The sequence below is a fragment of the Rhinolophus hipposideros genome (assembly GCF_964194185.1).
Source record: "Rhinolophus hipposideros genome assembly, chromosome: 3".
NCBI classification, from domain to species: Eukaryota; Metazoa; Chordata; class Mammalia; order Chiroptera; family Rhinolophidae; genus Rhinolophus; species Rhinolophus hipposideros.
The window spans coordinates 87,474,087-87,501,621 of NC_138049.1; the positions used below are offsets into that span (position 1 = coordinate 87,474,087).

General features: G+C 41.4%; 1 protein-coding gene across 1 annotated transcript in view; it reads right to left on the reverse strand.

Moving 5' to 3' along the window:
* Positions 1-27,535, reverse strand: part of LRRC1 (leucine rich repeat containing 1) — a 112,804-nt gene that overhangs the window by 65,806 nt on the left and 19,463 nt on the right. Inside the window, exon 2 of the mRNA XM_081032551.1 lies at positions 7,000-7,117. Within this exon, the coding sequence (XP_080888677.1) occupies positions 7,000-7,117 (118 nt within the window). The remainder of the gene's footprint in view (positions 1-6,999; positions 7,118-27,535) is intronic.

Sequence of the window (27,535 nt, forward strand, 5' to 3'; positions counted from 1 at the left end):
GATGTGTCTGTTCCAGCTTAAGAAGCTCAGAGCGCTGTTTGCAGTCGCTGCAGCCTGTTGCTGTCACCACCAGGCCTTCAGCTGCCTGGAGGCCCTGCATCACAGCTCAGGCCAGATTCACGTGACAAAATAGGTAACCTCGAAATCAAAAGGAAGCAATATGGCTGCTCATTCTCAGTCATGTTCAGGGTTGGAAACTGTCAAACCGATACCTACAAAAATTGCCTAATGAAAAAGCGAGCAGAAACTGTCATCCCACACGTTGGGGTTTTGTTTTATTTCCGCAGAAGCCACTGCAGTCATTTCTGCCTCTCTAATTTAGCCTGTTCTGTGTAAATCCACCATTGTTTTGGAAAGTCAGCATCTAACAGAACACAGCGTGTAAAGATTGAATGACTGAATGAATGAAGCAGGGAGAGAGGAGGGAGGAAGATAAGCAGCTACTTAAAATAGACAAAGCATTTAGAGAAGCTGGGACTAACTGAAGAGCTTGTTGACCTAAAAAATATATTCAGAGGTACTGTTCTCAAACTCAAGAGGTTACCATCTCTATTACAAACCTGCTAATTAAAAAAAAAAAAAGGCAGTAGAGAAAGTTATATAAACCTACAACTTATTCAGCACACTCACCATTTTTCTGATAAGAGAAAATTAACCATATTAAGACAATAAAAAGTAACAACAGTTTACTCTTTTATACTTTTTTACAATTACTATCTGAAGCAGATTTTGAGTAATATAAGATTTTCAGTAGATGGAACTGAATAATGTTTGTTTGTTTATAATAACCAATCCACTCTGAAAAGTGAAACTACTGGTCTGAAGATAAGCAAAATAAGACACTAAAAATCTGAAAGAGTTCTGAAAACATTTTGAGCACAAGCATTGTTATAAAAATTTCCCTTCTGATTTAACAATTTGTAACACGAAATTGTGATGAATTTTCAGGTTTATCTGCTATGATATCATTGACGTTTCTTTATAGTTGAAAACAGGTGGAAGAGATCTATATGTAAACTTTATCCTAACATTTTCAGTGTTTAAAATGGTTTCTAAACTTTTAAAAATGCTCCCTGAAAAAAACTGTTTGTAGCATGGAAAGGTGATTAGAAAGCATCACAAAAGCCCACTTTCTTTCCACCTCCACTTTAAAAATAATTAATGTTATCTGGAAATAAAATGTGAGTAGAAGGCAACTATAATTTTCTCTATATTAACACTTCCGGACGAAAGAAAATGTAAAAGACAAGACAGAGAATGGGCTCATAATAGGACAGCGGCAATACCTTCAAAGGCAAGAAGGCAAACACAGGGTTGCAAACTGTCTGCTCTCCACCCATAAGGTAGAGTGGCTTCCAGTGGGGTTCCTTCGCTGGATGCCTCCTGTAATATTTTAACAGTCACGAACTCCCCTACTGTAATACTGAGTCCAGCCACCGAAGCAGTGTGCTCCACAGAGCACTAAATTTGGACCCAAATTAGGCAGTGCAAAAGGAGAGAACAGTGGCTTGACTGTGGCAAGTGTGAAGTCTGCACAGGTAAAAACTGGCCTCTGCCACACTTGTGGCATGGGTATATGGAGTTATTAAAAAAAAAAAAAAAGAAAGAAAAAGGTAACTATTCATAACTAACTAGGAAGGATTTTAGGTACACTGGATTTATTGCTTGCCAGAAACAGCTTTTTTTGATGCTCATACTCAGAAACACCAAGACTTGATGTTATACGAGGTCATTTCAGCAGGCGTCAAAATTTGGCTTTAGGTTTCATTAAATACCCAAAGCCATAGACCACTGACGCTGCCCAGCATCTCGTGGTTGTACAGAGGACAACTAACCCAGGCCTTTCATCACAGTCTAGCCTCGAGACCTGGCGGACGACAATCCGACTGGTAAACAGGCTGTTCATCTGCTTACTCCGAAGGGCTGTCCGGGTGCAAGCGATGACTTGTACTAAAACTATCTTTTACTGTCTTGTTAACTCAAGTTTGCAAAGTAATTAGGCAGGGTGTGCAACCTCTGGCCATTTGCTCTGCATGCAGCACGGCTTGTCCTAGACGTGAAATGATCTCACGACCTCACTGGCAGGGGACACTAGCACTAATCAGTGTTCCGGAAGGGGAAGCCGTCCCTAAGCACCTTCCTAATTTTTGCCGCGGTGGAATAGCACGTATGTTCTGTATCATTTACCTCATTCTTTTAAATTGCCTTTTTCAGTCTAAGTAAGATTTATTTTCAAAGGAAGCACATTTCTTTAAATCATAAACATAAAAAAGAGCTGTCACACCCAGATAGAGAAAACAAATACAATACAGTGTTATTAAATTTTACAGAAGGCAATCCAAAAGGAATCTTTTTTAAAAGGATAACTTCTCACCACAATTCAATATGAAAACCTGCTGTTTTATAGGACCACTTAAAATCATCTCTAGCAGTACTAGTGGTCTATGCCTGACTTACACTTTGGGAAAAAACTGAACTAAATGCATAATCATCTAGTACTGTGATGTAAGTCAAATTACAGCACAGACTATAAAATTCAAATTACTAAACCTTCAGCTAGATTCATGATTCATTAAGAAAGTCTGCCCTAGATTCTTGGATAACAAGACAGTACTATAGGGTAATAACTCTCCTCACATATCCAGAGTAATTTTCCTCGAACAGCTAAGAATCAGTGAGCAGAGAAAACAGACATCAAGTCCAGGCGTTAAAGAATATGTGTTTCACCACAGAAAACTGCTTTGGACCTGAATTCAAAAAATGGCTTTTTTAAGACATTTTAACAGCACATTCAGATACCAATTTCATATACTCTATCTTTTAACCTATGTTAGGAGAAACAGTTTCCTTTATCCCATATATTTCACTATTCGTCTGATTTTAAAAAATAATCCACCAAGTTGGGACATGAGAAATCTGTCACTTTCCTGGCCTCTTACTGGCTTGTGAGGAAGCAGGCTTCGTCCTATTCCTTCACAGAACAAGGGCCAGCACCATCGGGAGGGGCCTGTCCAAAGTCAGCCGGGGGGTGAGTGGCAGGGCCCGGGCTCCTACCCAGAGTCCTCTCTGCTGAGCACATCTAGCCATTCGGGGGACAAAACCATACACACTGTGCTCATCCCAAGCCTCTCTGCTTTTCCCTCAGAAAAAAGTCCCCACCGCCTCTGTATAACCCATCAGGCAAAGCGTTCTTCCTCCCTAACCTCACTCTTCTCTTTTCTAACACAACACACAATTCCCTTGACTTCGTGCCTGAAATATCAGAAAACAAAGCCACAAAAGTCAGGGTTTGGAGGTCTTGGCAGCTCTTCTCGGCCTAGGAAATGAGCCTGTAAAAACTTCTCTCCTCCTCATTTACAGATTTATTTGGAGAGAAACACAAAATTTGCTTTTGCTCCCTCCCCTGAGCCAGGGGAACATTAGGAAAGGTCTAATTTTGCCCTTGGAGTCAAAGCCAACTAGAGCTTAGGTCAGCTCTAGCAGCTCACCTTTCCCCAGGCACATCCCGAAGGCTTCCCACCTTCCACGTGGGAAAGTGTGGGGCTGCCGAGCTGAGTGAATTTGTGCTCAGAACTGCACGAAGCTGCTGCAGGAACATCAGTAACAGGTTTGCGGGTGGTGATGTCTACGACCCTGCCGCACAGTGTGGTCAGGGGACGGGCTAGGTCGGCATCCCCTGGGAGACTCTCAACCATGCAGAACCTCCAGCCCCACTCCAGCCCGACTGGGTCAGAATCTGCATTTTAACAGCATCCTTTGGTGATCCGTTGCACGTTCAAGTTCGACAAACACTGATCCAATGAACGTGAGTGGTGTGATACCAACATCCTGCCTTCCTTCTTCATGGTCCAGCCAGGCTGTCCGGAAAATCAGGAATTAAAGAAACGGATAAAGGTCCAGCCCTGGCTCTGGCACTGCTCCAACCCCGGGACTCCATGAACAAGCTCTGATCACGGAGTGGGCAGCCTCAGCTGGGGCAAGAGAAGGCTTGCGGCCCATAGCGGCCTCCCGTCCGCAGCCCCAAACTCTCACCCACGCCTGCACCCACACAAAGCAGGGTGCTCACACTGACTCTCAGACGGCACACTTTGTCACCTGTATTTACCTACTCAGGAAATGCACATTAATGTGATTTTCATCTGCAAAACAGACAGCACCGACGAGATTTGCCTCACCTGGAAATAGCTGAAGACCCATGTTCCTATTGGTTATAGTAAATGGTGCCCTTTTTCTGCTGCCATCTGTCTGTGCAGGTTTTTTCACAACATCAAAGAAAGCCCTGAACCTGCCATCCTCCTCCATGCTGTCCACACCACACACACACACACACACACACACACACACACACACACACACACACACACCCCTCACAATACTGAGCCAACGCAAGGTTCTGCCAGTCGTGGAAGAGGGAAGTTAAGTCCCCCTCAGCATTCCTAAAAAAATCCTGATAGAGAAGGTAAAAGATCTGTAGGATACATAACAAAACTCCATCAACATGCAGAAAGAAAGGTTGAAAACGAGGACAAGATAAAAAAGAGGCACGCAGTTATCCCAAGGAGAGGACACTTTTTTGTGACTTCAGTGAAAGCTTCTTTTACGAACCTGCTGGAAGGTATAAATGGATACATGGGAGCAGGCATGTAGCCCTTCTTTCCAGCTATGGATGTCTGAAAAGAAATCACTGATATGGCAGCTGGTGAAACTGGGGGCTGACGATGCTGACTTTCTACAGAGCGTCCCACCTCATTAGAGTCAATAATGGGCCTGGAACTCCCAAGCTCCGTTTTCTCTCCTTCCAAATAATTAGAGCCAATACTTCTCCTTCTCAACTATTTCGAGACCCCTGCTTATTTTCCTTTCTAATGCCAATTTCAAAATCGCCATTTTATTTCTTCAGATTATATGATTTCAGTGACCATTTTACAAAGTCACTGTTGCCTTACAGAGTTAATAGCCAGCCACCCTTTACAACCGAGACAACTGCTAAAAGAAAAGCAATTTCGGTTACGTATGCCTTACGTAAGTGGGATACAGGAGAGCCTACGAAGCAATTCTGGCATCAGACACCGGCTCCACGTACACACGAGTGTCAGGGAAGCTGCTTGTTAACAAGGTCTGTGCTGAGGGGCACGCCACGCTTTGTGCCGCCTGCCATCCCTGTCCCAGGGCAGCCAATCTTCAGGATGTGTAGCAACCTGCAGCTTATGGTTTCTGTCTGGCTCAAAAAGATGAACTGACTGGGTCACTCATTCCTCACTGAGAAATTTGTCACTGGCAAGCAGATGCCACAGTAGGTTCGGAAGCCAGAAAGTACATGGAGAAAGACCACACGAATTGGTTCTAGAGGGGCCAGGTTCAAGAGAGCAGGTCAGCGGGGGGAGAAGAACAGAGGACCCACACACAGAAGCAGACACACGAACTATCAGATAGAAGCCATGAAACCCCTAAGATGACGTCATACGTGAGCCCCAAGACAATGCTTTTGGAATGTCGGTTCCACCCCCATCCTTACAATCAAATCCCCTTTACCTAGGCAGATCTGGGTCCCCTACAAGTAAATAAGCCACCATAAAACATGCCCCCACACACACACCAAATCAATTTTTTTCCACTTTTTCCAGGTAAGAAATAATTCTTCAAGGTAAGAAATAATTCTCATGAAAAATAAAAGTAGACCGACCTTATGTCAAAAACATATGGCTTGGCCTAAAGACAATTTCCAATTTATGAGATCTGTTAGATGACAGCAATATAAAAGCTGTTAAAAGGGGTAAAATAATTTTTGTTTAAAAACACAAAACAAAACAGATATGTAAATTAGGATTGAGGTCCAAGATGGCAGATTAAGTAAACGCTATGCCTACAGGATCACACCAAAATTACAAGTAAATTATGGTACAATCAACCTCTAGAATCATCTGAAGACTAGCTGACCAGAACCCCTATAACTAAGGATATAAAGAAGAGGCCACATCGAGACTAAAAAGGCAGTTAATATCACAGTTAATACCATAGCTACTGGGGGAAAAAAGAAAGTATATTTTATGTTGTGACTAAAATATCTGAGTTGTCTAATAAGCACTAAATAAAAATCAATTTTAATTTGTCTTCAAAAAAATAGGCACATAATATGAGAGAAGGAAAAAGGTTACCATTTTTATAAATAATTTGGATTATCCCGGGGCCTATCCTGAGGAAATCATACCAGAGTCCTTGCCAGAACTGACTCCCATCACTAAAGATAGGACCACTGGGAGCTGCCACTTAACGTAATTAACCAAATAGGCGATAACAAGCAGGAGGACCAACCCACTCGGGGAGCACGCTGGGTGCTATGCGACACAAGGTTAAACCAGTGTACTCCTTTAAACATGAAAGGTTAAACAGGGCATGATTACCCCATTAGAATGTTCAATAAAAATGAAGCAACATTATAGTGAAATCTGGAAATCAAAATAAACTCACAAATATACCACGAACTCCAGTGGGCCGACCCACCAGTGGCCTAATTAGAAGCAAATTAAGCGGGCAGCACATGCCTGAATAGCACGCAGGTCTGCTCACTGCAGGAAGGCAGATTCTCACGGGAACAAGCCAGGCAACCGAGCCACAGGAGGAGAACCCGCATCCCCTCGCCTCAGCAGCTCCCAAGCACTGGGCAAATGACCACACCACCCACCCTCAATGTCACATTTGGTAAAATGAGGGGGCTAAGTGACACAATTTCCCAGACAACTCTCTAACTCTGAGTCAGACAGAAGCTACTTTGAAAAAGGTATCGTTTAAAACCTGTGCTATAAAAAGTGTTTGGTAATCACCTATCAGTTGACTAAACTATCCAACAATGGCATTAATTTCATCCAAAATTTTAGTTATAGCTTTCCCATAACCCTCAGGAAAAGCACCTCCAGTAACTTTATCCAGTTATACTTATTAAAAACCGCCGCCAGCATCAGAAGAGACGAACGGTCAGCTCCAGTGGAGTCTTTTTCTTACCGTTTCGGGACACATCAAGTTCCACCAGCTGCATGAAGTTGGCTATTTCTGGAGGCAGTCGCTGAATTTCATTGTCACTAAGTCCAAGCTTTCGTAATTTGACTAGCTGGAAGAATTGCTGAAAAACAAAATAGTTCACATAGGTCTCACATGTATTTGCAACGTAAATTTTTTGTCCAATATGAATTGTAAAACAATGTCCTTGAGAATTAATGAGGATTGCATTAGTATCACTTTGTCGATTTTGAGACTGTACTAGAGTCACATGAAGATGTTAACATGGGATTAACCAGGACAGAAGACGTCTCTGTACTATTTTTGCAACTCCCTTACTCATCTATAATTATCTCAAAATTAAAAGTTTTTTTTTAAATGAATAAGCAACTCAGCAAAAATAATAAGTACTACTTTAAGCTATCCAGTAGGTGGTCTATTTTCTACTCATGAAAATTGATGTTAAATCTGCAATGTTATACAAACATCTGTGAAAATGAAAATAAAATATTTTAGAGACATTTTTTAAAGGAATTACTCTGCATCAGAAAATATATAAATATTCCCAAATATGTGGTAAAGAAAAAATTATATTGACAAATCGGAAAGAGTCCTTACTGAATACTTCCATTAACCATGACAGACTGAGCACATTCCTTTTTTCCCCAATCCCTTTAAAACCTGTACTAAAATGACACACAAAAAAATGTATATAATCATGGATATGCACTATATAAAAATATGACATAAACTCATGAATACAATTGAAAATGAGAGGGGACAAGAAAGCAAACTAGATATGCAACAAAAGTCTTGAAGCTAGAAAACAAATGAACAAATGGTAACAAAAAAATCAAAACAAAGCTGAAATTTAAGCCTGTGGAATGAATAACCAATAAGAAATTAGGTCCAGATACCTCTGAAGGAAGACTTATTTGAAAAAATATATACGCGTATGTGTAGTTAGGTCCCCATATTCTCTTCTCTACCCTGCATACCAAGGCAGAAGACTGGAACTCCTTAGAAAAGTTGACTCTAAGCACAGCTGAGGGCAGGGGTGAGGCACCCCACTAAAAACAGAAGAACTGAGTCACAGCCTGCTCAGTGAAATCCCACCTGCTTCTCCCCACAACCTGGCTCCCAGACATGAGAACAGACCTACAAATAAATGCATATTATACTGCACAGCTGCACCAAGCTATAAGCCCCAACCATGTACACAGTTTCTATCATCTTTTTTTTCTTCTTCAAGTGCCTGCATCTCTCATTTAAAAATAGCCTTGGTTCTCCAGACACTTGAAGAAAGCCCCTAACATGCAAAAAAGAGAGTGTACAGGTACATACACCTTAGAAGAAATAAATGTGACGCAGGGAGAAGAAAAAACTTCATCAACCAAAAAATATGATTCATACCCTCCAAGAAACAAAGAGAAAAATGAAGCAACATGACATCATGAAAAAACAAGCTTCAAAGAAATAAGCTCTCAGGAATTAAAAAATATTGTAGCATCAATAAAAGAATCTAATAAAAGAAGCGAAAGTAAAGTTAACAAAATCCCTCAGAAGGAAAAATAAAAAGACAGTGAGATGGAGGAATGAGACAGAGAAAAGACAGGAAAATTAGAGGATCCAGTCTACAAGATACTACATCCAACTAATAGGTACTAGAGAGAGAGAAAACGGGACTGCAGAACATTCATTTCCAGTTTGAAAGGACCCACGACAGGGCCAATAAAATGAATGAAAAAAGGCATGTACCAAGAAATATTATAGAATTTCAGACCTATGGAAAGAAGATTCTCAAAGCCTCCAGAGATCAGGGGGTGGGAGGAGGGTGATCGTAACAAATTGTTGGAAACCGGAGGGCACTGCATTCAACAGCAGCCTTGAAAGTAGGAAGGCAATGGAGCAATGCCTTCAAAATTCCAAAAAACATCATTCCCAACCTAAAACTGTACACCACCCAAACTATCGATCAAGTATGATGACGAAATAAAGACATTTTCAGATATGCATGGTCTCAAAAAATAATTTGTCTTCCTTAAACCTTTCTTAGGAATCCACCAAAATGTGGCAGTAAATCTAGAAAGAGTAGGATCTGAGACCCAGAAATCAGACAATCAACAGAACAGAGAGACAAAGGAAATGCCCAGGATAAGTTAGTGATGGGACTTCCAAGATGTCAGCCCAGCAAGCGGGCCTGAAGAGCAACCAGCCCACAATGAAGAAAGTGCAAAGGTTCTCAAAGGAAACTTTTGAACAACAACAACAAAAAAAAACATATGTAAGGGATCACCTGACGTGTTTGGAAGTAATGCGAAGATTTGTTCGGTGATATATTAGGAACAGGAATGTTGGTGATAAATTAGAAATTAGAATAGAGAAAACAAAGCAAGGGGAAAAAAGAAGGAAGCTATTAATTTCCTGGAGAAATAAAGTGTATGAAGATATAATCATAATTTAACGTAAGATTTGGTTATGAACAATATTTACAGTCATAAACATTTTAATATCTGTGTATTGATAAAACCAAAATGTGTTAGGTCAGTATTGAAAGGATAAGACAGAAAGAGTAAGAGCTAAGGCCTCATCTACCAGAGAAGGAAATCAATAGATAACCATAAAGGGAAAAAAATAATCGAACTGGAAAAACGAGCCACGTCGCAGGCGAAGGCAAGTATCAGCAGAAACATCCACGAGCGGAGAGTTCTCACAGCCAGAAACTGGAGTGGGAAAGGGGAGGGCAGAGGCGGCGGCTGCTGTTCTTCACGCTCACACTGCATGGCTTATTGTATTTTTAAAAACTATTTTCATCTATTACTTTGCTAAAACTACAAACTGAATTTACAAAGGAAAAGAGTCTCCAGTAAGATTACAGGGTGTACTAAAGGATAATGTTGAAGGATGCCAGTATTTAAGGAGCTTCATCTTTTTAGTAAACTTAATTAATTGATTTGGTAAAAAGGACTGCATACTTCTATAATCAAAAAGAAGGCACCGTCTTTTGGAAAGTAGTTGGGCAGTGCGCAACACGGGAGTTTTCAAATCCACTGACATGATGATACTTTTGAACACTGTCCTTGTCATATAACTGAAAGCAAGAAAACAAGCTACAATGCACACTGTCTCTGCATTATTATCAGTAAAAATGAAAAACTGGAAACATACATGTCAAATAAGGGAAATGACTAGCATGTTAATAAACAATTCCATATTAAGGAAGCAACAAAAATGGTTACTATAAAGGCCACAGTACTTGAAAAAGATTTACAATGCAAACATAACTTAAAAAGAAAACAAAATTGCAGATACACTATGTAAAAAAACATGGTGCGTATGTTGACAGGAAGAAAACATAGTGGAAAATAGTTATGCTAGGTGATAAGGAAAATGCATAAACAACTTTAAAGTATTTTTTATCAAAAATGAAAGATATTTTAAAATAAAATCAAGTATGAAGCTCAGCAAATCAAATGGTACCAATTAGCTGTATGTGGTAATGAAGGAGATCAACAAAGGACCCACCCTGTAATCCTGTGAGTTTCTTTCATCACACAGTAGAGATTTAATTTCTTAAGGAAAGGTACTGAAATTTCTTTATGCTGGTTGTACTAAAGCATTAGCTGACACAAAAGCCATTCAAAAGAGTCACATATTTGAATAATTGAGCTTATGCCAATTGTTCAGAGTCTGACAGTTTCATAATGCATCAATGTGTTTACTCAAGCATGAAAAGCTCACTTTCTTTTCCAGGAAAGGCATAATAGCAACAGCACAAAAACCATCACGAATTCCATACATCCAGGGATCACTCAGAAGTAATACAAGAAGAAATCAAGTCAATAAGGTACTTAGATCTACGGAGAATAAATAATAGTTAGTTTTATGTCTTTGGACACGACAGACCACAAATCCCCACATCCAGTAGAAATCATGACAGCAAGCAAGTTTAAGTTTTGTTCTGCATGTTAAAAACATCTTCGAATAGAGCCTGTCACAAACACTACTTTATTCAACTTGGGAAGCACAACCAGATGTAAGAACCCTATCTGACAGGATCCCAAAATGCTAACAGTAATTCCTCCATCCTTCCCTCATTATCCTAATGGGATCTTAATTTGGCATCCAAATGCTTTAAATCAACTATTTTCTTATGAGACCGACACCATGCTACTAAGACTTTATGAAATCCTCAAGTTTTCAACTTCCTCAGATAGTCAGGGAAAAAACTCCGCAAGCTCCAACCCCCTCGGCCTTGTCACTGAGATTAGCCAGGGCACATGAAGAACAATCCGTGTAGCTGTTTTGGCAGGACGCCTCAGCACAGAGCGGTCATGTGATGGAACACACAGACACCATTCTTCAACTATACCATGTGTGATTACAGCACCCTGGCCCGCTTAGAGCACATTCTGTACAATCAGCAGCAAAGAAACCCAAATTGCCTTGGCTTGCTAGGCGACACTACAATCTTCTTATAGCCGCCATTGTTTTCAGTAGATACAGTCTTTGCTTTGGCTGAACAAAATGTTTCCTTTTCCCAGTCTCCATTTTTGACAAGATTCTTTTCCCTTCTCCTTTGATACAGCGTTAGTACCCCCCTTCTTCTTAGAAAGGGACGTAAGGAAATCTCAGTCCTAAAAGAGCCGTGTCCTCTTTTTATTACTATATGGATCAGTCAATTGTTCCCCCGCCCCCAATGCCCATGCATTCTCTTCCATAATGTGGAGAAGACATAATTCATGGTTATAGATTCACCTAGAGGACAACAGGAGTTATGAAACTCCTGAAAACTGACTCCAAGCTGTAACGACACCAACTTGACTCATGTATTTCCCTTCTGGAGACATAATGACCCTTCAACAGAATGTTGACCCCCTTCCATCCTACAAAACTCTTACCGTCTTCCCACTGCTCTCCCTAGTGGGCTGACCTGCCTCTTTGGTCAAGCTCCTCAGTACAGATATGGACAACCAATGGTTGTGTCGCGAGGTAAGATGAATACTCAACTCATTCAAGTATAACCATTTATATCACCTGACAATGTTCTTTACTATAAACCTCATGAAAAGTGACTGTGACTCTGTTTCATGGTCAGAGAAATTCTACTCTTAGGTATATACCTTAAAAAAAGAAAAACTCCCTCCCGTTAGTCTAGCATACAAGAATGTGCTTACCAGCAGTATTCATGATGGCCTCACACTGTAAATAACCCGAAGTCCCATCAATAGTCGTCAAAGCAGAGAATTAAAAGAATCATATCTCACATCCAGAATTGGAATTCCAAAGGGTTTGAGCAAACACTCAAAAATAAGAACTACTGATGAAATAAGTGTCAATAAAACACTTTGTTAAGTGTGTTCTAGTTAAAGAGGTGTGCAATGGGACCATCCCGGAGAGAACCACTTGACTTCTCTGGTCTTCTGTTTCCTTGTGTAAAAAACAAACATTAAATGATACAGGCATCAGTGGCACCACTGAGATGATTTAAGAATGTAACCCATGGAAAGTTCACTGCCAAGCACAGAGAACCCTCCATAAAGGCTGATGGCTGTATCATAGCGGCAGGACCATTATAGTGACTGATGTGTTGTTTTAGTCACAATGACCACTTTACTTCTCCCCTTCCTTTAGATGTAGCATTGGTTTCATTCTCATTCACTCTGATAGTTAAAGCATTTGACCTCTTTGGTGCTAATTGTCTGGGGTCTTCCTTCCTGGTTAGTAAGTAGTTTAAAAAACGTTTCTTATTTTGAAGTAAGCACATGTACAGAAAAGTGCATAATGTATAAATGTGCAGCTTATAACCAATTGCAAAGTGAACGCCTGTAAATACCACTCCGGTTAAGAAAGTGAACATTGCCAGGACGACACCAAAAGCCCCGCGTGTCCTTCCTGACGCCAATCCTCTACCTCACACCTGGATTTTATATGAATCGCCAACCTGGTTTTATAGTAATAACTTGTTTGCTTTTCTTTATAGTTTTTGAAACCTCTGTATGCATCTCCAAGAAAAATTATTTAGTTTCAGTGCTTTTTCTTCAACATTATATGAGTGGAATGAGGTATGTATTCTTCTGTGTCTGGCTTCATTTGCTGGATATTATTTCTAACATTCCTCCATATTATGACTCACGATAAGCTTTCATTTCCATTGCTGTTTAGAATTTCATTGTTCTCAGGATTAAACACAGGATAATTAATTCAAGCAATGAACTTAAAAATCATGTTTTTAAAATCATAGCCATTTAAAATTATGTTTCCGGAGAATGTTTAATGATATGACAAATACACGTGTTCTAGGGTTATGAAAAAAGAATGTAAAATTGCATATATCCTATAATCCTTATTTTGCTTTTAAAAATGTAATAGGAATTTAGAGAAAGACATGCTTTAAAAGGTAAATTTGGTGAGAAAAAAGACCTTAAGCCCAGGGATTGACGATCATCCAACTCCTGAGTATTGATGTTTTTGAACGCCAGAAAACCAAAGATTCTATTTATCTCATGAAAGAGATGTGGTGTTTTTCCTTCAAACCTGAACCAACTGTATCTTCAAGTAAAACTTGAAAGGATGGAGGTATAAAAACCACTCTACATACCAAAAAAAAAAAAGTTCTTCCAGTAAGGAAACAAACAGATATTCAATTAGGTTTACTAAAGTGGTCTTACATTTTGACACAGGATTTTTCAATAAGGTTGAATTTTTCATACATTGTACTCAAGAAAGCATTTGTTTGGTGGTCATTGTCTTGGATTCGATACCATTTATTCAAGCTAATGGCAGTAACAAGCACCACATATATAATGTGCCTACTAGGTACGTGCACAGTTTTGAAAGTGGACGAAAAAAATCTTCAAATGAGATGTAGTCCTTACTCTCAGGGGACAGCCAGGAGCTGACACAAGACAGGTAGACCAGAAATTAAAATATGAGGGAGAAAGTGAATTATAATAAATGAGGCACAGAATGCTATGAAAGGATAATAAATGTCTCTTGTCATCATAAACTATATCTGTTATGTTCCTTCAGGGGGAGAAAAAGTCAATTAGGCTGTTTTATGGTCAGTCATGCCACAGCCAGTGAGATCAAAGATTCCTAGGAGACATCAAATAAGCACAGATTATTCAGAGAAACCGTGTTAGGAGGATGGCTTCAGAATTTTCACAGGCAATACATCAACATTTGGATCAATGCTGACTTCTTCTGAAGTAACAGGCTCAGTTAAGAAAAAAGACATGGGCGACACGGATGAGTCCTGACCTTGGATGAACAGAATACCTTGGACTGCCTATTACTTAATGCCTTTCATCTCCTAAAGTAATAAATGCGTACTCCTAGCCGAGGTTTGATCTTTCTGGACAGCAAGCAAGAAATGGAGACACAGCACTTGGAAAATTAATCTGAGTGACCAGATTACCATCATTGCGAGAATGGCTCATAATTTTCTAAGGCAACATTTAATGGCACTTTTAGGGTATACTCATCCTAAGTAAAAGTGGAAAGAGAAGGACTTTGTCTCTTGGTCTCAGTAACGGGGAAGACGACCGAACTATTTTAAACCACGATCAAGCGCTTGAAGGGCAGGAGAGGGGCCTGACTAACGAGGTAACACGACTCGGTGCAGCCAAAAACCCATCTCTAACAAACTGCTCACGGGTTCAGCCTGGCAGGGGTAGTCACGGTGCTACTGTGTTTATTTTGGAGAGCATTTCAAGGAATAGCCACAGCACTGCTCCAAAAGAGGAAGACGTGCATTGTCAAGCAGTAGAATAGAGCAAACACTAACAGAACATGGAATCCAAGCATCCAATGCCTTCCTCCTGAAGCCCCACAAGACGACAAACCACTTACATAGGAAACTTGGTCTTTGCAGACTAAGTCACTGTTAGGTCCAGATTCTAGCATTTAGAAATATAATGATCACTGCAGAGTGGAGTTTAACTTGCCCCCAAAACACTGTCTAGTATATTCTAAATACACATGAGCCACAATACTCGTACATACTTTTGCACTTCTATAATAACAATTTAGGGGAAACTTGTGCGATTTAGTAACTTGAGGAGAAGCGTGTCTCTCCCCCCAGGAGGCCTCGTGTCCCCAGTGTTTCTAGCTCCTGTAGGAGCGGCCTTGCGTCTTCAAAATAAATCTTCTCTCATATTTAAATGTCTCACACACACTGAATTCACAGTTTCCTACTGGCTGACCAACACAGTTAAATGAAAAGCAAGATGGAAAAAACGGAGGCGATCCCCTAGCAACTCACAAACAGTTACACAAAAACAAAACAGAGCTGCTGATCACCACATTTCAGTTCCCCGCACTGAACCAAATATTAAATTCTAATGTTAATCCAGATGAAGAGCCACAAACACAAGGCCTGATGTCGAAGACTTTCTGAATTGCTCTACTGTTTGAGGAACACAAGAAACCATTAGCGCCCAGGAGAAAATGCTGGACTTCCAGGGCCTGCAGTTCCATGAGATTAAATGTTAACGTCTAACGAGTCTGCTTTCTTTGTTAAGAGGAAAGGCAAGGCCCTCTCGCAGCCACTTCTCGAAGCTGCTCTTTTTGACATTCTTTAAAGTTTATTTTTGCTGTGTACCAGCCACTGAAGTAAGCATCCACAGGGACATTCCTAGCCTCCGTTTAATATAAGAATGTACCGCAATGCTGGATGGTGGCCTGCAGGCCACACAAGCCACTTCACTTGCTAACCACAGCAGCTAAAGACATGATTCTTCCCTTGTGACCAAGCTCTTCAGAGCAGTTCTGGCAGCGTGCTTGCATTGCTGACCAGCTGGTTCTTCAGGGTAAAGGCTACATACACTAAGTATTTATCCAGCATGTCACCTCAAGTGACATGTTCTCAGTCGGAAATCTCTCTTTGTGATGTGATCAGAAAGAAGATTCGAGAAACAGGGAATGCAGAAATCCTACGGGATACTCCCAAACATGAGTCCCAGAGTAAAGAATGAGCGGCAACAGCATTCCTTCAGTTCCTGGACTTCCAGGAAACAAGCAATCGCTCCCAAGTGTCCACATGAAATGGCATGAGCCAGTCCCGTAAGTCCCCAAGGCATTTTTAAAACTGAGGTAGCAGCACTCTGGTCCCAATAGCTCTGTGCTACCACTTCCCTGGCGTCCTCCTTGTAGCCGAGAGTCCAGTTTTTTACCCAGATGTGTGTTAATTCGATCACCCATGTCACGGCTCACTATGACTTATTATTATCACCAATGGGGCCTGACCCTGACCTGGTAACACAGCCAACAGTTCTCTCTGGAGAGCATCTTCCACAGCCTGGCGTTCCTGGCTAAGGATGCATGAAAGACTCCTTTTAAGAAAAGATATCTTATATGCATGGATTAAAGCAATTTAAAATTAATAATGCTACACTACTAGAGTAGACTTTGAAAGTCTAATTTTCAAAAACTATCCAACGTTTGACTTTTTACAAAAGTAGCTCTAAAATAATAAGAAATGTCTCTAACGAGCCCCTAACGAGGCTAGGGGTTCTGCATTTATTATCTCATTTATTCTTAAAAACAACCCTGATTTCACAAATAACAAAACTGAAGCACAAAGAGGCCACACCCTGGGCCCAGTTTACACAGATGTGTCAGGCCAGGATTCAGACTCATCTCTAAAGCCCCGACCTGGCTATTTCAAATAGCAAAAGCAAGGAAGCATTGTGGAACCCAAAGTCTGTAATCCTAGCACTTCAATTTACTGGCCGGCTGTGTGACCTCATATAGTTGCTTAACCTCTCTGTGCCTCAGTTTCTACATGTGTGAAAGAAAGGTAATAATAGTACCTATCCCTTATAGAATAGCAATGACAATTATGTGGACAGGTAAAGTATTAACAGTGCCTGGCATACGAAAAATGCTTAACAAGTGTTAGCTATTGTGATTACTATTATACTACCACATAATCCACACTCATATATATCCAAGTTACTAGGAGTTTTCAAGTGTACGAAATTTAGATCAAGTTATAACATCTTGCTGCCACTGGGAGTATACTGTTAGGACAGAGCTAAGTAGTAAACAAGAATTTTAAGTGTCCTTTTCAAAAGCAGAGAAGGATCACAAACAAAAAAAGACATCAGACACATAAATCAACAGACTGCGGGGACCAAATGACTAAGGGGCCTCAAGAAAAGACCTTAAAGACTAGGGAGCAAGTCCAACAACCCACAGTATGCCAAGTACTCAAGCTACTATCATGACATGGCAAGTATATGTTAACAAGCATTTCACACTAATCAAATCATTAAAAACAAAATACAGCAAAAAAAAAAAAAAATCACTTGAAAGGGCAGGATTTCAGGGAAGCTCAGTAATCCAGAGAGTGAAAACAAAATCAGAACGTCAGAGGTGAGCCTGCCCTGAGCACAGAAGGGAACAAGGCGGAGGGGAAGACGAGACCTGCGTGTCGCGGCCCCTCAGGGGATGGCCTGCTGCGCTCGGAACCGCAGGCGCTGCCCTGTGGCAGGACCTCTCTCGCCTTGGCCATGTGAAGAACAGTAGCAAAGCTTTGAGCACTCAAGCTGGCAAACAACTCAACTAGATCTCTGGGCTCCCTTGCAGTGCCAGCAGCCTGACATTCTAATTATGAAAGAAGAACGCAAGCAGGTGACACAAATTGTCCATGTTTCGTCTTCTTGGCCTTTGAACTCAGAGCCTCTGACTTGTCGGTGGGTTATGCTCCAAACATTCATTTATAGGTCAGAGTTGGAAATTCGGAATGTATTGTCCAGGAACAACATGCCCAGGAACAACATGACACACTGTGTTAAACTTTCAGGGAAGCCTACAACGGTCTCCGTGACCCTCAGCATGATAGACCTGCCTTCTCAAAGCTTTCCGACGCCTGACCCCTGGTTCTGGAACAAAGTACAAACCCCTTAGCCTCACAGGCAGTGCTCTCCTAACGGGGGCACACTCTGATGACATCATCAACATTTTTGTAGGTGCCCTGTCATATCTCATGGCACCCACACAACTGCCCGGTGAGCAATCAGTCACTAAGAAGTGAACTTCAGAAAGGCAACAGGACACGTATGGCATCAGAGCCACACCTGAAACCCAGCCCCTCTGGCTGCGAGTCCAACGTCCTGTCTCACCTCTGCCCCACAGCTACCCCAGTGGCCTTTCTAACTCCAGTTCCCACAGCCACAGGCCCATGCACCCCACGTTCTGGCCCCAGTGACTCATCTTCTAGGCACCATGCCTTTACTGCGCCCAACACCTTTCTCTGGCTATCATCATCTTACTCACCCTCTACGCCACCACCTCTCAGAAGCCTTTCTACCCAATCTCCTGGATAGAATGTGAACGGCTTCTCCAAAGCGTTCCGTCTCTGCTCCTTCACTAGATGAATAAACCCCGTGACATTAAAGCACGTTACATGTACCATCGCGCCCTCGGGACACCGAGCACAGTCCTGCTCCACCACAGATACTTGATGTGCAGTTGTCCAGGGAAGTGGCATGACACTATTTTTACTGTTCTTTATTAAAATGAGTATTAGAAAATGAATTCTAACTTCCAACTCAGGATATTGAGCGCGCATCTATGCTTTGTAAGCTACCCCATCTCCAACCCACAACCCCTAGTCAGGAAAATGGGGGGAAGGAGCAGCTTTCACGTGAGAATGCAGAGAACCAAACCCACCAAATGGTAAGAATTAATGGGGCAATCATTAAGCATATGGATTCCTCGGCCCCACCTCAGACCTGTTAAGGCATAATCTCCAAGTGGAAGGGCTTGGGGGATCTGACGGCTTTACAAGTGCTCCCAGCTAATTCTTTTGATCAAGCAAGTTTTTGAAACATTGAGTTTGATCACTGGGCCTCCATTCTGGCTGCGTATCAGAATTACCCAGGGGAAGCCTGGGATACCTCCTGTGAGGTAGGGCCACAGTTAAAGCATGCATTCTTCACAAGGGCAGGCCGTCCCCAATGGGGTGAAAACCAAGGGAGGGGTGTTTAAATGGTTTGTGGTCCACAGCACATCTGTGGTATTAAATTTTCATGATATGAAATTCCATGCATAAACGTCAGATTCCTGGACTCCACCTCAGAGAGTTTGATCCAGCAGGCCACAGTGGACCGCTGCATGTTGGTTTATAAAGTTCCCCAGGTGACTCTGATGTGCAGCCACGTCTGGGGGACACAGGTATAGACCTGGTTTTAGAGCTATGGAAACCAGCTGGTCAGAGGACACCCCTGACGTGAGTTCAGCTGCCTTCCTCGTCGTGTGAAGGTCTTCCAGCTCCTCACTGGCACCTCTACCTCTGAAGGCTGACACAGTACAATTTCCGGTGCTATTGGTTGAATACTTTTTTCTGAAGCCACTGTCAACTTTGGAGAGTGCCCCCTACCTGGTGTCCACACCTCCAGGAAAGAAAGCACATCTTTAATGTTTATGACCCTCCCTGTTTTCCATACCAATGACTTGTTGGCCAATTTCCAATGTTAATTTACAAAACGGTGTCAGCAGCGAGAGCTCGCTGTGCAGCCGCGGGAGAGGCTAACTAACATGGCACCCAGGTCCTCAAACAGAGAAGACGGACTGGCTGCCCAAATTAGCAGATTTCTGTGTAAGTATATTTTTTAGGGTAAGGTGGCCAAATTTCAGAACTGCTTGTCAAAGATGTCTTCCTCTACACAGACACAAAATGCCACCTCCAAAGTATATCCCTTCTCTGCTACACAGTCAAGACTTGGAACCTATTGCCATTATCACATGCACTTAAGAACCGCACAAATCCTGCGTCTAAGGAAAGTCCCGCGCTCTTTCCCCGTGCATGCTTGCTAGGCAAAAATGAATATTGCACGCAATCCTGGAACACGCTCAGTACCGAGTAACCGGAACAGCAAGGCTACTGTTGAGATTTGGTCATAGCCCATGGAAAAAATGAAAGGAAGTTAGAAGATTGGCAGGGAACGAAATGGCCTATGAATATGCGAAGGCCTGTCTCAGGGGTAAAAGAATTAGACTTGCTTGATATGGCCCAATAGCAGGAAACTGAAGGAAGAAAAATATCCTTCTATCTGTTGAACTAAAATGTGACAGGGACTTCTGGGTATATGGTAAATTCTCTCTTCTAGCACACGCCAAATGACTACTTACGTAGTGTGGTTTTATGAAGGGAACTGATACATCAGGTAAGTGGTTGATTTAGAGAGTGCCTTCTTGACCCTGAGATTCTAAAGCTCAATTTCCCTTCATTGTCTTCCTTCCACTCAAAATTTACCAAGTTCTTAGATAGCAGCTTGTGACAGACATGCCCTTTGGCCCATAATTAGCTACCACCAAGTACAGTATTCGCAAGAAGCAGCAAAGCAATATACAGGTTATCTGGGGTCAGAAGATGGCATCCAAAAAGTTAGAACATGATGTCAACCCCCAACCCTCCGAGAATGAGAAGAAAAATACAGGAAGCACTGACCAAATTAGGTAGAAAAACACAGCCCTACTTTTCACGGGTACTGAAGGACGGGGGAAGGAGTCTGGCGAGACAGTATCATCAACCTGGCTTCTGCAACAGGAGACAGGAAGTGCTCTATGGAAGGGCTCAGGTCCTCTCCTCATGAGTAACAAACAATTTTCAAACATAGAATTTTAACGGACTCTTATCAATATTTTCCATGCTAATAGAAGACTTGCTCTGTCTCTCGAATGTGAGTGGGAATGGCACGTCGGAGGGAAGCCCCATGATGGCCCCGACCGAGAGCAACCCAGCCACAGCTCTAACTCTGAGCGCAGTGAGCGAGGATCAGGGTAAATGGAGAATTCCAAAACCCGTAGCGTCGGAACTTGGGAGACGCACCCTAGTATCCAATCCATCTTTGTATGGTTGTCGCGGCAGAGCAGAAGGTGCCACAGGAAGGTGTCATCCACCAGCATGTGCTCAAACACCCGTTCTCGCACTTGGGAGGCTCACACCTTAACCAGGCTCAGCCTTCCCACCGCTGGGAACGCCTTCACACCTCCCAAGAGTACACACGTGGGTTAAACATCTGCAAGTCCAAGAAGTCACAAAAAATGCATTCTTCGTACAGCCATCCTTCCCTCACATTACGAAGAAGCATATTCCACAAGAACCTACAACGGATAAATGAAGTGAGAGAGAATTTAGTTACCGTCAATGAGATTTCAATATTTTGCCAGTGACAGATGAGGTGGCCATTTGTCTAACAATCCTGAGAGAACCACAGTCAAAACGTGAACCAACCACTCGCTGTCCATGCGTCTAAGAAGGACCTGGCCAACTGCCCGGCAGCCACACGGGCACTGGAATCTCTCCCTCCGTGGCCACCTCTAGGAAAACATGTTTTCACTGCTCCAAGTCACTTACTTGTGAGGAAAATAGAAATGCCAACAACATTCCTGGCTCTAAAAATGTCAACACTACCTTCCTGGGTTAAGCTACAGGAAGACTGATGGAAGAAATCTCATCTTACTTCTCCCTGACCTCTTTCATTCCAAGGGTACACCCCATTCAAGTGTACTTTCTCTGGGTTTTTTGTGGGCCTTTATTTTAGCATTGCCCATCTGTTTAAACACTTGAGAGGCAAGTTTAAACCACATTCCTTGGTCTCTCTCTGGCATCTGAAGCCTTTGCTATTGCTTATCCTCCCCAACTCCTCTGCAATTTTCCTCCCTTGATTGGTATGTTCTTCTTGTCAAGTATCTGTACTCCTTACTAGCCACCTGACACTTGAACAGTGGATGAGCTGTTCTTACAGAACCTAGAAATATCCAGCTGGGGCAAGAACAAAGAGAAACGGTCTCTCAATTCATGACAAGTACAGTAATTATATTTTCTCTAACAAGTTTTATTTCAAAATAGTCATTGACAAATCCTAAATACTTTTGATTGGCCTCATTCAAAAAGGAAGAAAAACAAAACAATCTCACAACACACACAAACACACACACACACACACACACACTTTAAAAGCTCGCATTAGAAAACAAAGCATTAACCTCACTATCTTTCCAAAGTCAGTCTCACAATGCAGCTGATAACATGGGCTAGAGCAGTTAATGAAAAAAATGCCCCTTTTGCAGCCATCTTTGTAACAGTGCAGAGAATTCTACAGGGAATTTGTGAAAGGTTACCAAGGGACAATAATATGAGAAAGAGTACAGAGAATGTATTAAGAAAAGCAAGTAATTACTTTTCAGCTGGTATTCAGGACCATCCAATAGTCTCAAAGTAAATGATACATAATGGAGAAGCGCCGCCATCATAAATCTTGTCACCTCAAAGTGTGGGCAGCTCTCAGTGACGGGCACGATGGGGTCCCTGAACCAGGCCACTTAGCCTTCGGGCAGAGGAGGCACAGTGCCGGGGTCTAGGATACTTGCAGGGTCCCTGAAAAATGTTTTCATTTCTTTTAAGAACAAAGGAGCAAAATGAATATAATAATGATGAATCCAGCCTGGATTATATTTGTCTCTCACCGTCATAAAACATAACCGGTAATATTTATATGACTGCTCCACTAAGGCCCGGGAGAGTCATATTCGTCTCTGTCCATAGAGAAAAAACAGATGCTAGCAAAGCAAGTTGCTCGGGGTCCAAGGCAGACACACTGGAAACCACAGGGCACTCCAATGATACACAGCATTAACACAAACGATTTCCGGCACTGAAAGCGGAACAGTGAACTCTGAGTATTACAGCAGGCGCAAAGTAAAGAAATTTTTTTGGGCTTTCAATTGTTCAAAGAAAGCTTGGTGCATGTGATAGATTTTTAAGTATTCTCTGAACGACTAAGAGTAAACAAGCTCTGTCACCTGGAAAAAGAACAAATAGGTCAACAGATCCTTACAGAGACCCTCTATGCAGTGGCCACTGAGAAAGACAAGTTACGGTAGCCCATAGGGCCCCTGAAATAAGTGTTCACAGTCTTATGTGTTTTCTGGTTCTCTTCTCCCCTGGTCGTATTTAATTCACTTAAAAAAATTGTTTTACCAAGGTGTGATTTCCCTACATATAAACTTCAATGTCTTGCCTTTTACATATAATAATATATCATGAATAATTTCCTATGTCCTTAAATAGAGCATCTCGAATCCACCAAGGCGTGCGATGGCACCTCTTACGGTATCCTGGACAGAATGGAGAGACACGGGCTGAAGCATAAATGGAGAGATTCAAAACTAGTCAAAGAATTCTGACCAGGAGGCTCCTTATCTGCCTGCTGGGATGACCATAGGCATGTGATGCAGGACTTCACACCGTTGAAGACTTGAATTAATGATATTAACTGATATTCATCAGCAGTGTGCCTACTATGTGCAAAGCTTAGTACGAGATGCTTTACAAGCATGTACTCCCCTTACCCTTATAACAAGCCTGTGAGGTAGAGGTTTTTCCATTTTTTACCAAGAAAAGGGTATGAGGATGGAAGTTCAAAGAGGTTGAATGATTTACTGAAGGTCAAAACCAGCAAATAGAAGAACAGGAGTCTAAATTCAGTCTCTAGCTTCCACCTTCTTTCCATTTGATGACACATTTATTTCATTTTTCAGGGGTCCTGAAACTAGCCATTAATTTGTATGAAAATGTGGGGGGATGGGGAGAAATCTCTTTAAAGGCAGCTACAGCAGAGCTAATGTGCTAATCCAGTGAAATTAAATTTAGCCTTGAGAAATGTAAAGTCTTTCATTTGGATCCAAAAAAACTAAAATGGAGACTTGGCCCAAAGGCAGCATGCATGAACAAGACCTGAGGACAGATTTAACTCTAAAGCTTAATATGAGTCCAAGACTTGTATTTCCAAGACTACACATATTAACTATAAGCTCAATATGAATCCAACAGTTATATATTCATTTATGTGATCTAAGACTGCATTCATTAAAATATTATGCCCAGACTGAGGGAAGGGATGGTTCTCTGTCCTGGCTGATCATCTCATTTGGGGTACTGCATTTTAAAAAGGACTTTGACAAAATGTAACATCTCTATAGAAGCATAACTAGGCAAAATAAGGGAACTAGAAAATTTTAATTAAAGACTAGACTATACAGAAGTGGGTAGGGAGGCCGGGTAAATTCAAGGGCAGAGAATGGTGGCAGACATCCTTCAAACACTCTCAGACCATGTGCTGCGCTCCTCCCTTCCACACGACTTCACATTGCTTTGGTCCCGAGAGGCGGTTGTGGACTCCTTTCAGGTGTCTGAGCAGATAAGGGAACTTCTGAATCCAAAACTATACAATTTAGGGTTCTGCTCAATTGTAGACTTCTCCGTTAGCACTTACGCACTTCTGTGGAGAAAGGGCAGGGACATAATGTCTTTTTCAAGTACTTTTCAAGGCGCCCTTTTAGGACATATACCTCCCACACCCTCCTAATTCTTCCTGTCGGAGCATAAATCTAGGGGAGGATAAGAAGATAAATGTGAACGGCAACCAAGAGATGTTTTCAGATGTAAAACCAGAGACGGTATCTGAACATCATTGCTCCCAATTGCCTTTCCATTTTTAACCTTCACCATCTCATCACTCTGCCACTTAACTCACCTTTCTGGCAAGACATCCCATTATTGTCTGACCTTTCGTTGTCTCTCTTTCCCACAGCTCCCACAATTCCTTTTTCCGATCCTGCAGAGCTTTCATCCAGGCTCTGATCATCCCCCAGGTGGGTCACTGCTGCCATTTCCCCAGCCTCTCAGCCTGCAGTGCAGTTACCTGTTGAGTCCTCTGTGGGCCCATACTCGCAATTCCTGGCAGGGTCGCTGTGCCCCCCAACTTCAAACCCAAGACAGGTGCTGTGCCCAAGCAATCAGCTAACTGCTCCACATGAGTTCCTACGCTCTGCCTTGGATGAGTCATACCCCAAAAGATAAAAAGCATTTCTGAAATGAAATTGTGAGGATTTAAGTGCCCACTGCCATGTCCTAGAAGTGAAAGGAAGTAGAATTGGTAAATCACTTCAATTACCAGGATGCCTATTTCAGGAAAGAATCAAGGGCATGTTTACAAAGAAAAAGAAACTTAATTTAGAAAGCATTTTTCACTTCCCTGTATCTTTCTCTATGCTCATAACATCACACACACTCACTCACACTCACACACACACAACAAACACACACACTCACACAGAGTCATATACAGAATTTATCATTCTTCTGTAAAAAGGAGCTAGATAATGTAAAAGGAGATAATGTACGTATCTGCATCTTCCTTTTCTTATATATAATAAAACTACATCAAAAAATGTCCTCTGTGACAGCTGACTGACAAAGCTCTCCCTCACCTTTGTAAGGACTGTGCCGTGACCACGGCATGCGTGCGTCACAATAAATCAACATTTCCCTGACAGGCAGTGACTTTATTTTCTTTTCCTTTTTATTTTCTTTTTTTTTTCTTTTTTGCCACCACAAATATGCATTAATAAAAATCCTTCCATATATATCTTGACACGCTGGTATTTCTATTTTTAAAACAGAATGTCAGAACTAGAATCGTCGGGCTAGATTTTCAGTTTTCACAGATATGGCTAGAATGGTTTCCAAAAGGGCCATTTCATTCACATGTCACCACTGCCCTCTGTCCCAAAGGCAGACTTTCAAAAAGATCATTGTATTAATGCTCGTATAGCCACAAACTATCTCTGGAAAGACACAAAATAATAAAACAGCATTGTTCTCCTCTGAAGGAAAGTGCTGGCCTGGAAAGGGACAAAAAAGATACCTACTTTTCACTGCACACTGTGTTGTCTTAATGTTTTACCATATCTATATATTATACATTCAAAATATAAAATGCTTTTTAAAATATTTGTAAACATTTCAAAAACTAAGTATAGGTGGTTCCCAACTTATAATGGTCCAACTTTCGATTTTTCAAGTTTATCACAGTGCACCTACTAAATTACATGAGATATTCAACCCTTTATTATACAATACGCTTTGTGTTATATGATGTTGCCCAAATGTAATCTAATATAAATGTTCTGAGCACGTTTAAGGCTGGGTAGGCTACGCTATGGCGTGCTTGGTAGGTTAGGTGTATTAAATCTATTATGGACTTATGGTATTTTCAACTTACACGATGGGTTTATCGGGGTAGAAGCCCATCAAAAGCTGAGGAGTATCTGGACTGACCAAGCAGCATTGGCTATTATGCAATTAGATGATGTGACATTAAAATGCATAGAATTTAATGTAAACGCAACCATTTTTGAGTACCTCCATTACTCTAGATTCTAGGATACAAAAGTTAAGGTAGCCCCCTCCGTCACGGAGCTCCGAGTCCAGCAGAGAAAAGGCCTGTGTGCCAGATAGTCACAGTGCCCGGTGGCAGCTGGGACGCTCAGGGGTACAGCATGCCCCCGAGGCTCAGTAGGAGCTGGTATGCAGGTGAGGCATTAGACATTCACTACCTCTGATTTGAAATTAGGGGTTGGAATCTTAGATGGGATTATGGGGTGACTTTTTTCTTCTGCCTCTTTAAACATTTCTGCATATGTCACGGGTTTCCCAAATGGGCTCAATACCATTTTCATAGTCAGAGGCAAAAACCAAACCAAACAAAAACTGCTCCCAAAAATCGCCTGCCAGTATCAAAAATATCAACCCAAATAAGTTTTTTTAGCTTAAAAGTTGAAGCAGTAATTAAAATTCTGCCTACCTTTTTGGTCTTAATCTATGACATGAAACTAATGTGTTGAAATGTTTTTAAAGGGCAAGAGAACTGGATTTTTAGAGGGCGTCCAAATTGTTTCAGATTGTTCAGCATATATAAAAGCATTCATAAAAGAAAAGGAGTGGAGGAATCAGAAAGAACAGGAAAGATTCTCATGATGCTACTTTCAAAGAAATAGGTCGTTTACAAAGTATCCTAGAAAATAGTTAAAATCTTGAATACGGAACTTTAACATACTATTTATATATTCTTTTGTGATAAAGCTATATTCAAGAGCAATGGCTACAAATTTAGCTCAATTTTGATTTTAGTAACTCAAAATGAACACAAAAGGGCTTTTCACTGATATCTGCAGTCACCAGGCACTTAGAATTTCCATCTCAATGATTTCTCCTTTCCCGCATTTCTTTCGTACAAGATTCAAGGGCCTGTTGGCAGAGATAGCAAGAGGACTGCTGTCTAAAATACATGTATATATTCTGTCGTGTAATGAACACAGAATTATCACTGTGTAATAAGGAGAGAAGATAGACCCAACATTTATTTTGTAGTCCAAGCCTAAATTATCTCGAATATAATTACCAAACCAAGGAAAAGGAAACATACCAAAGAAGAAAAAAAATGTGCCCGTTGGTACCGTGCTCACCATAATTTGTATGCTAAAAATATCTAATAAATAGCCCAGCGTCAGAGGCATTGAAGATTAAAGCCTCTTTCACTGAAAAACTGCTTCTGAAACTAGAATTACATTAGACACACCTTCATACATTTGCCAAAGGAGCTCACATTATAAAAGCAAAACTTTCAATTAAAATTTTAAATGATTAGCAAGAAAAGAATGCAGCGTTATTCCACTTCAAAAGTTA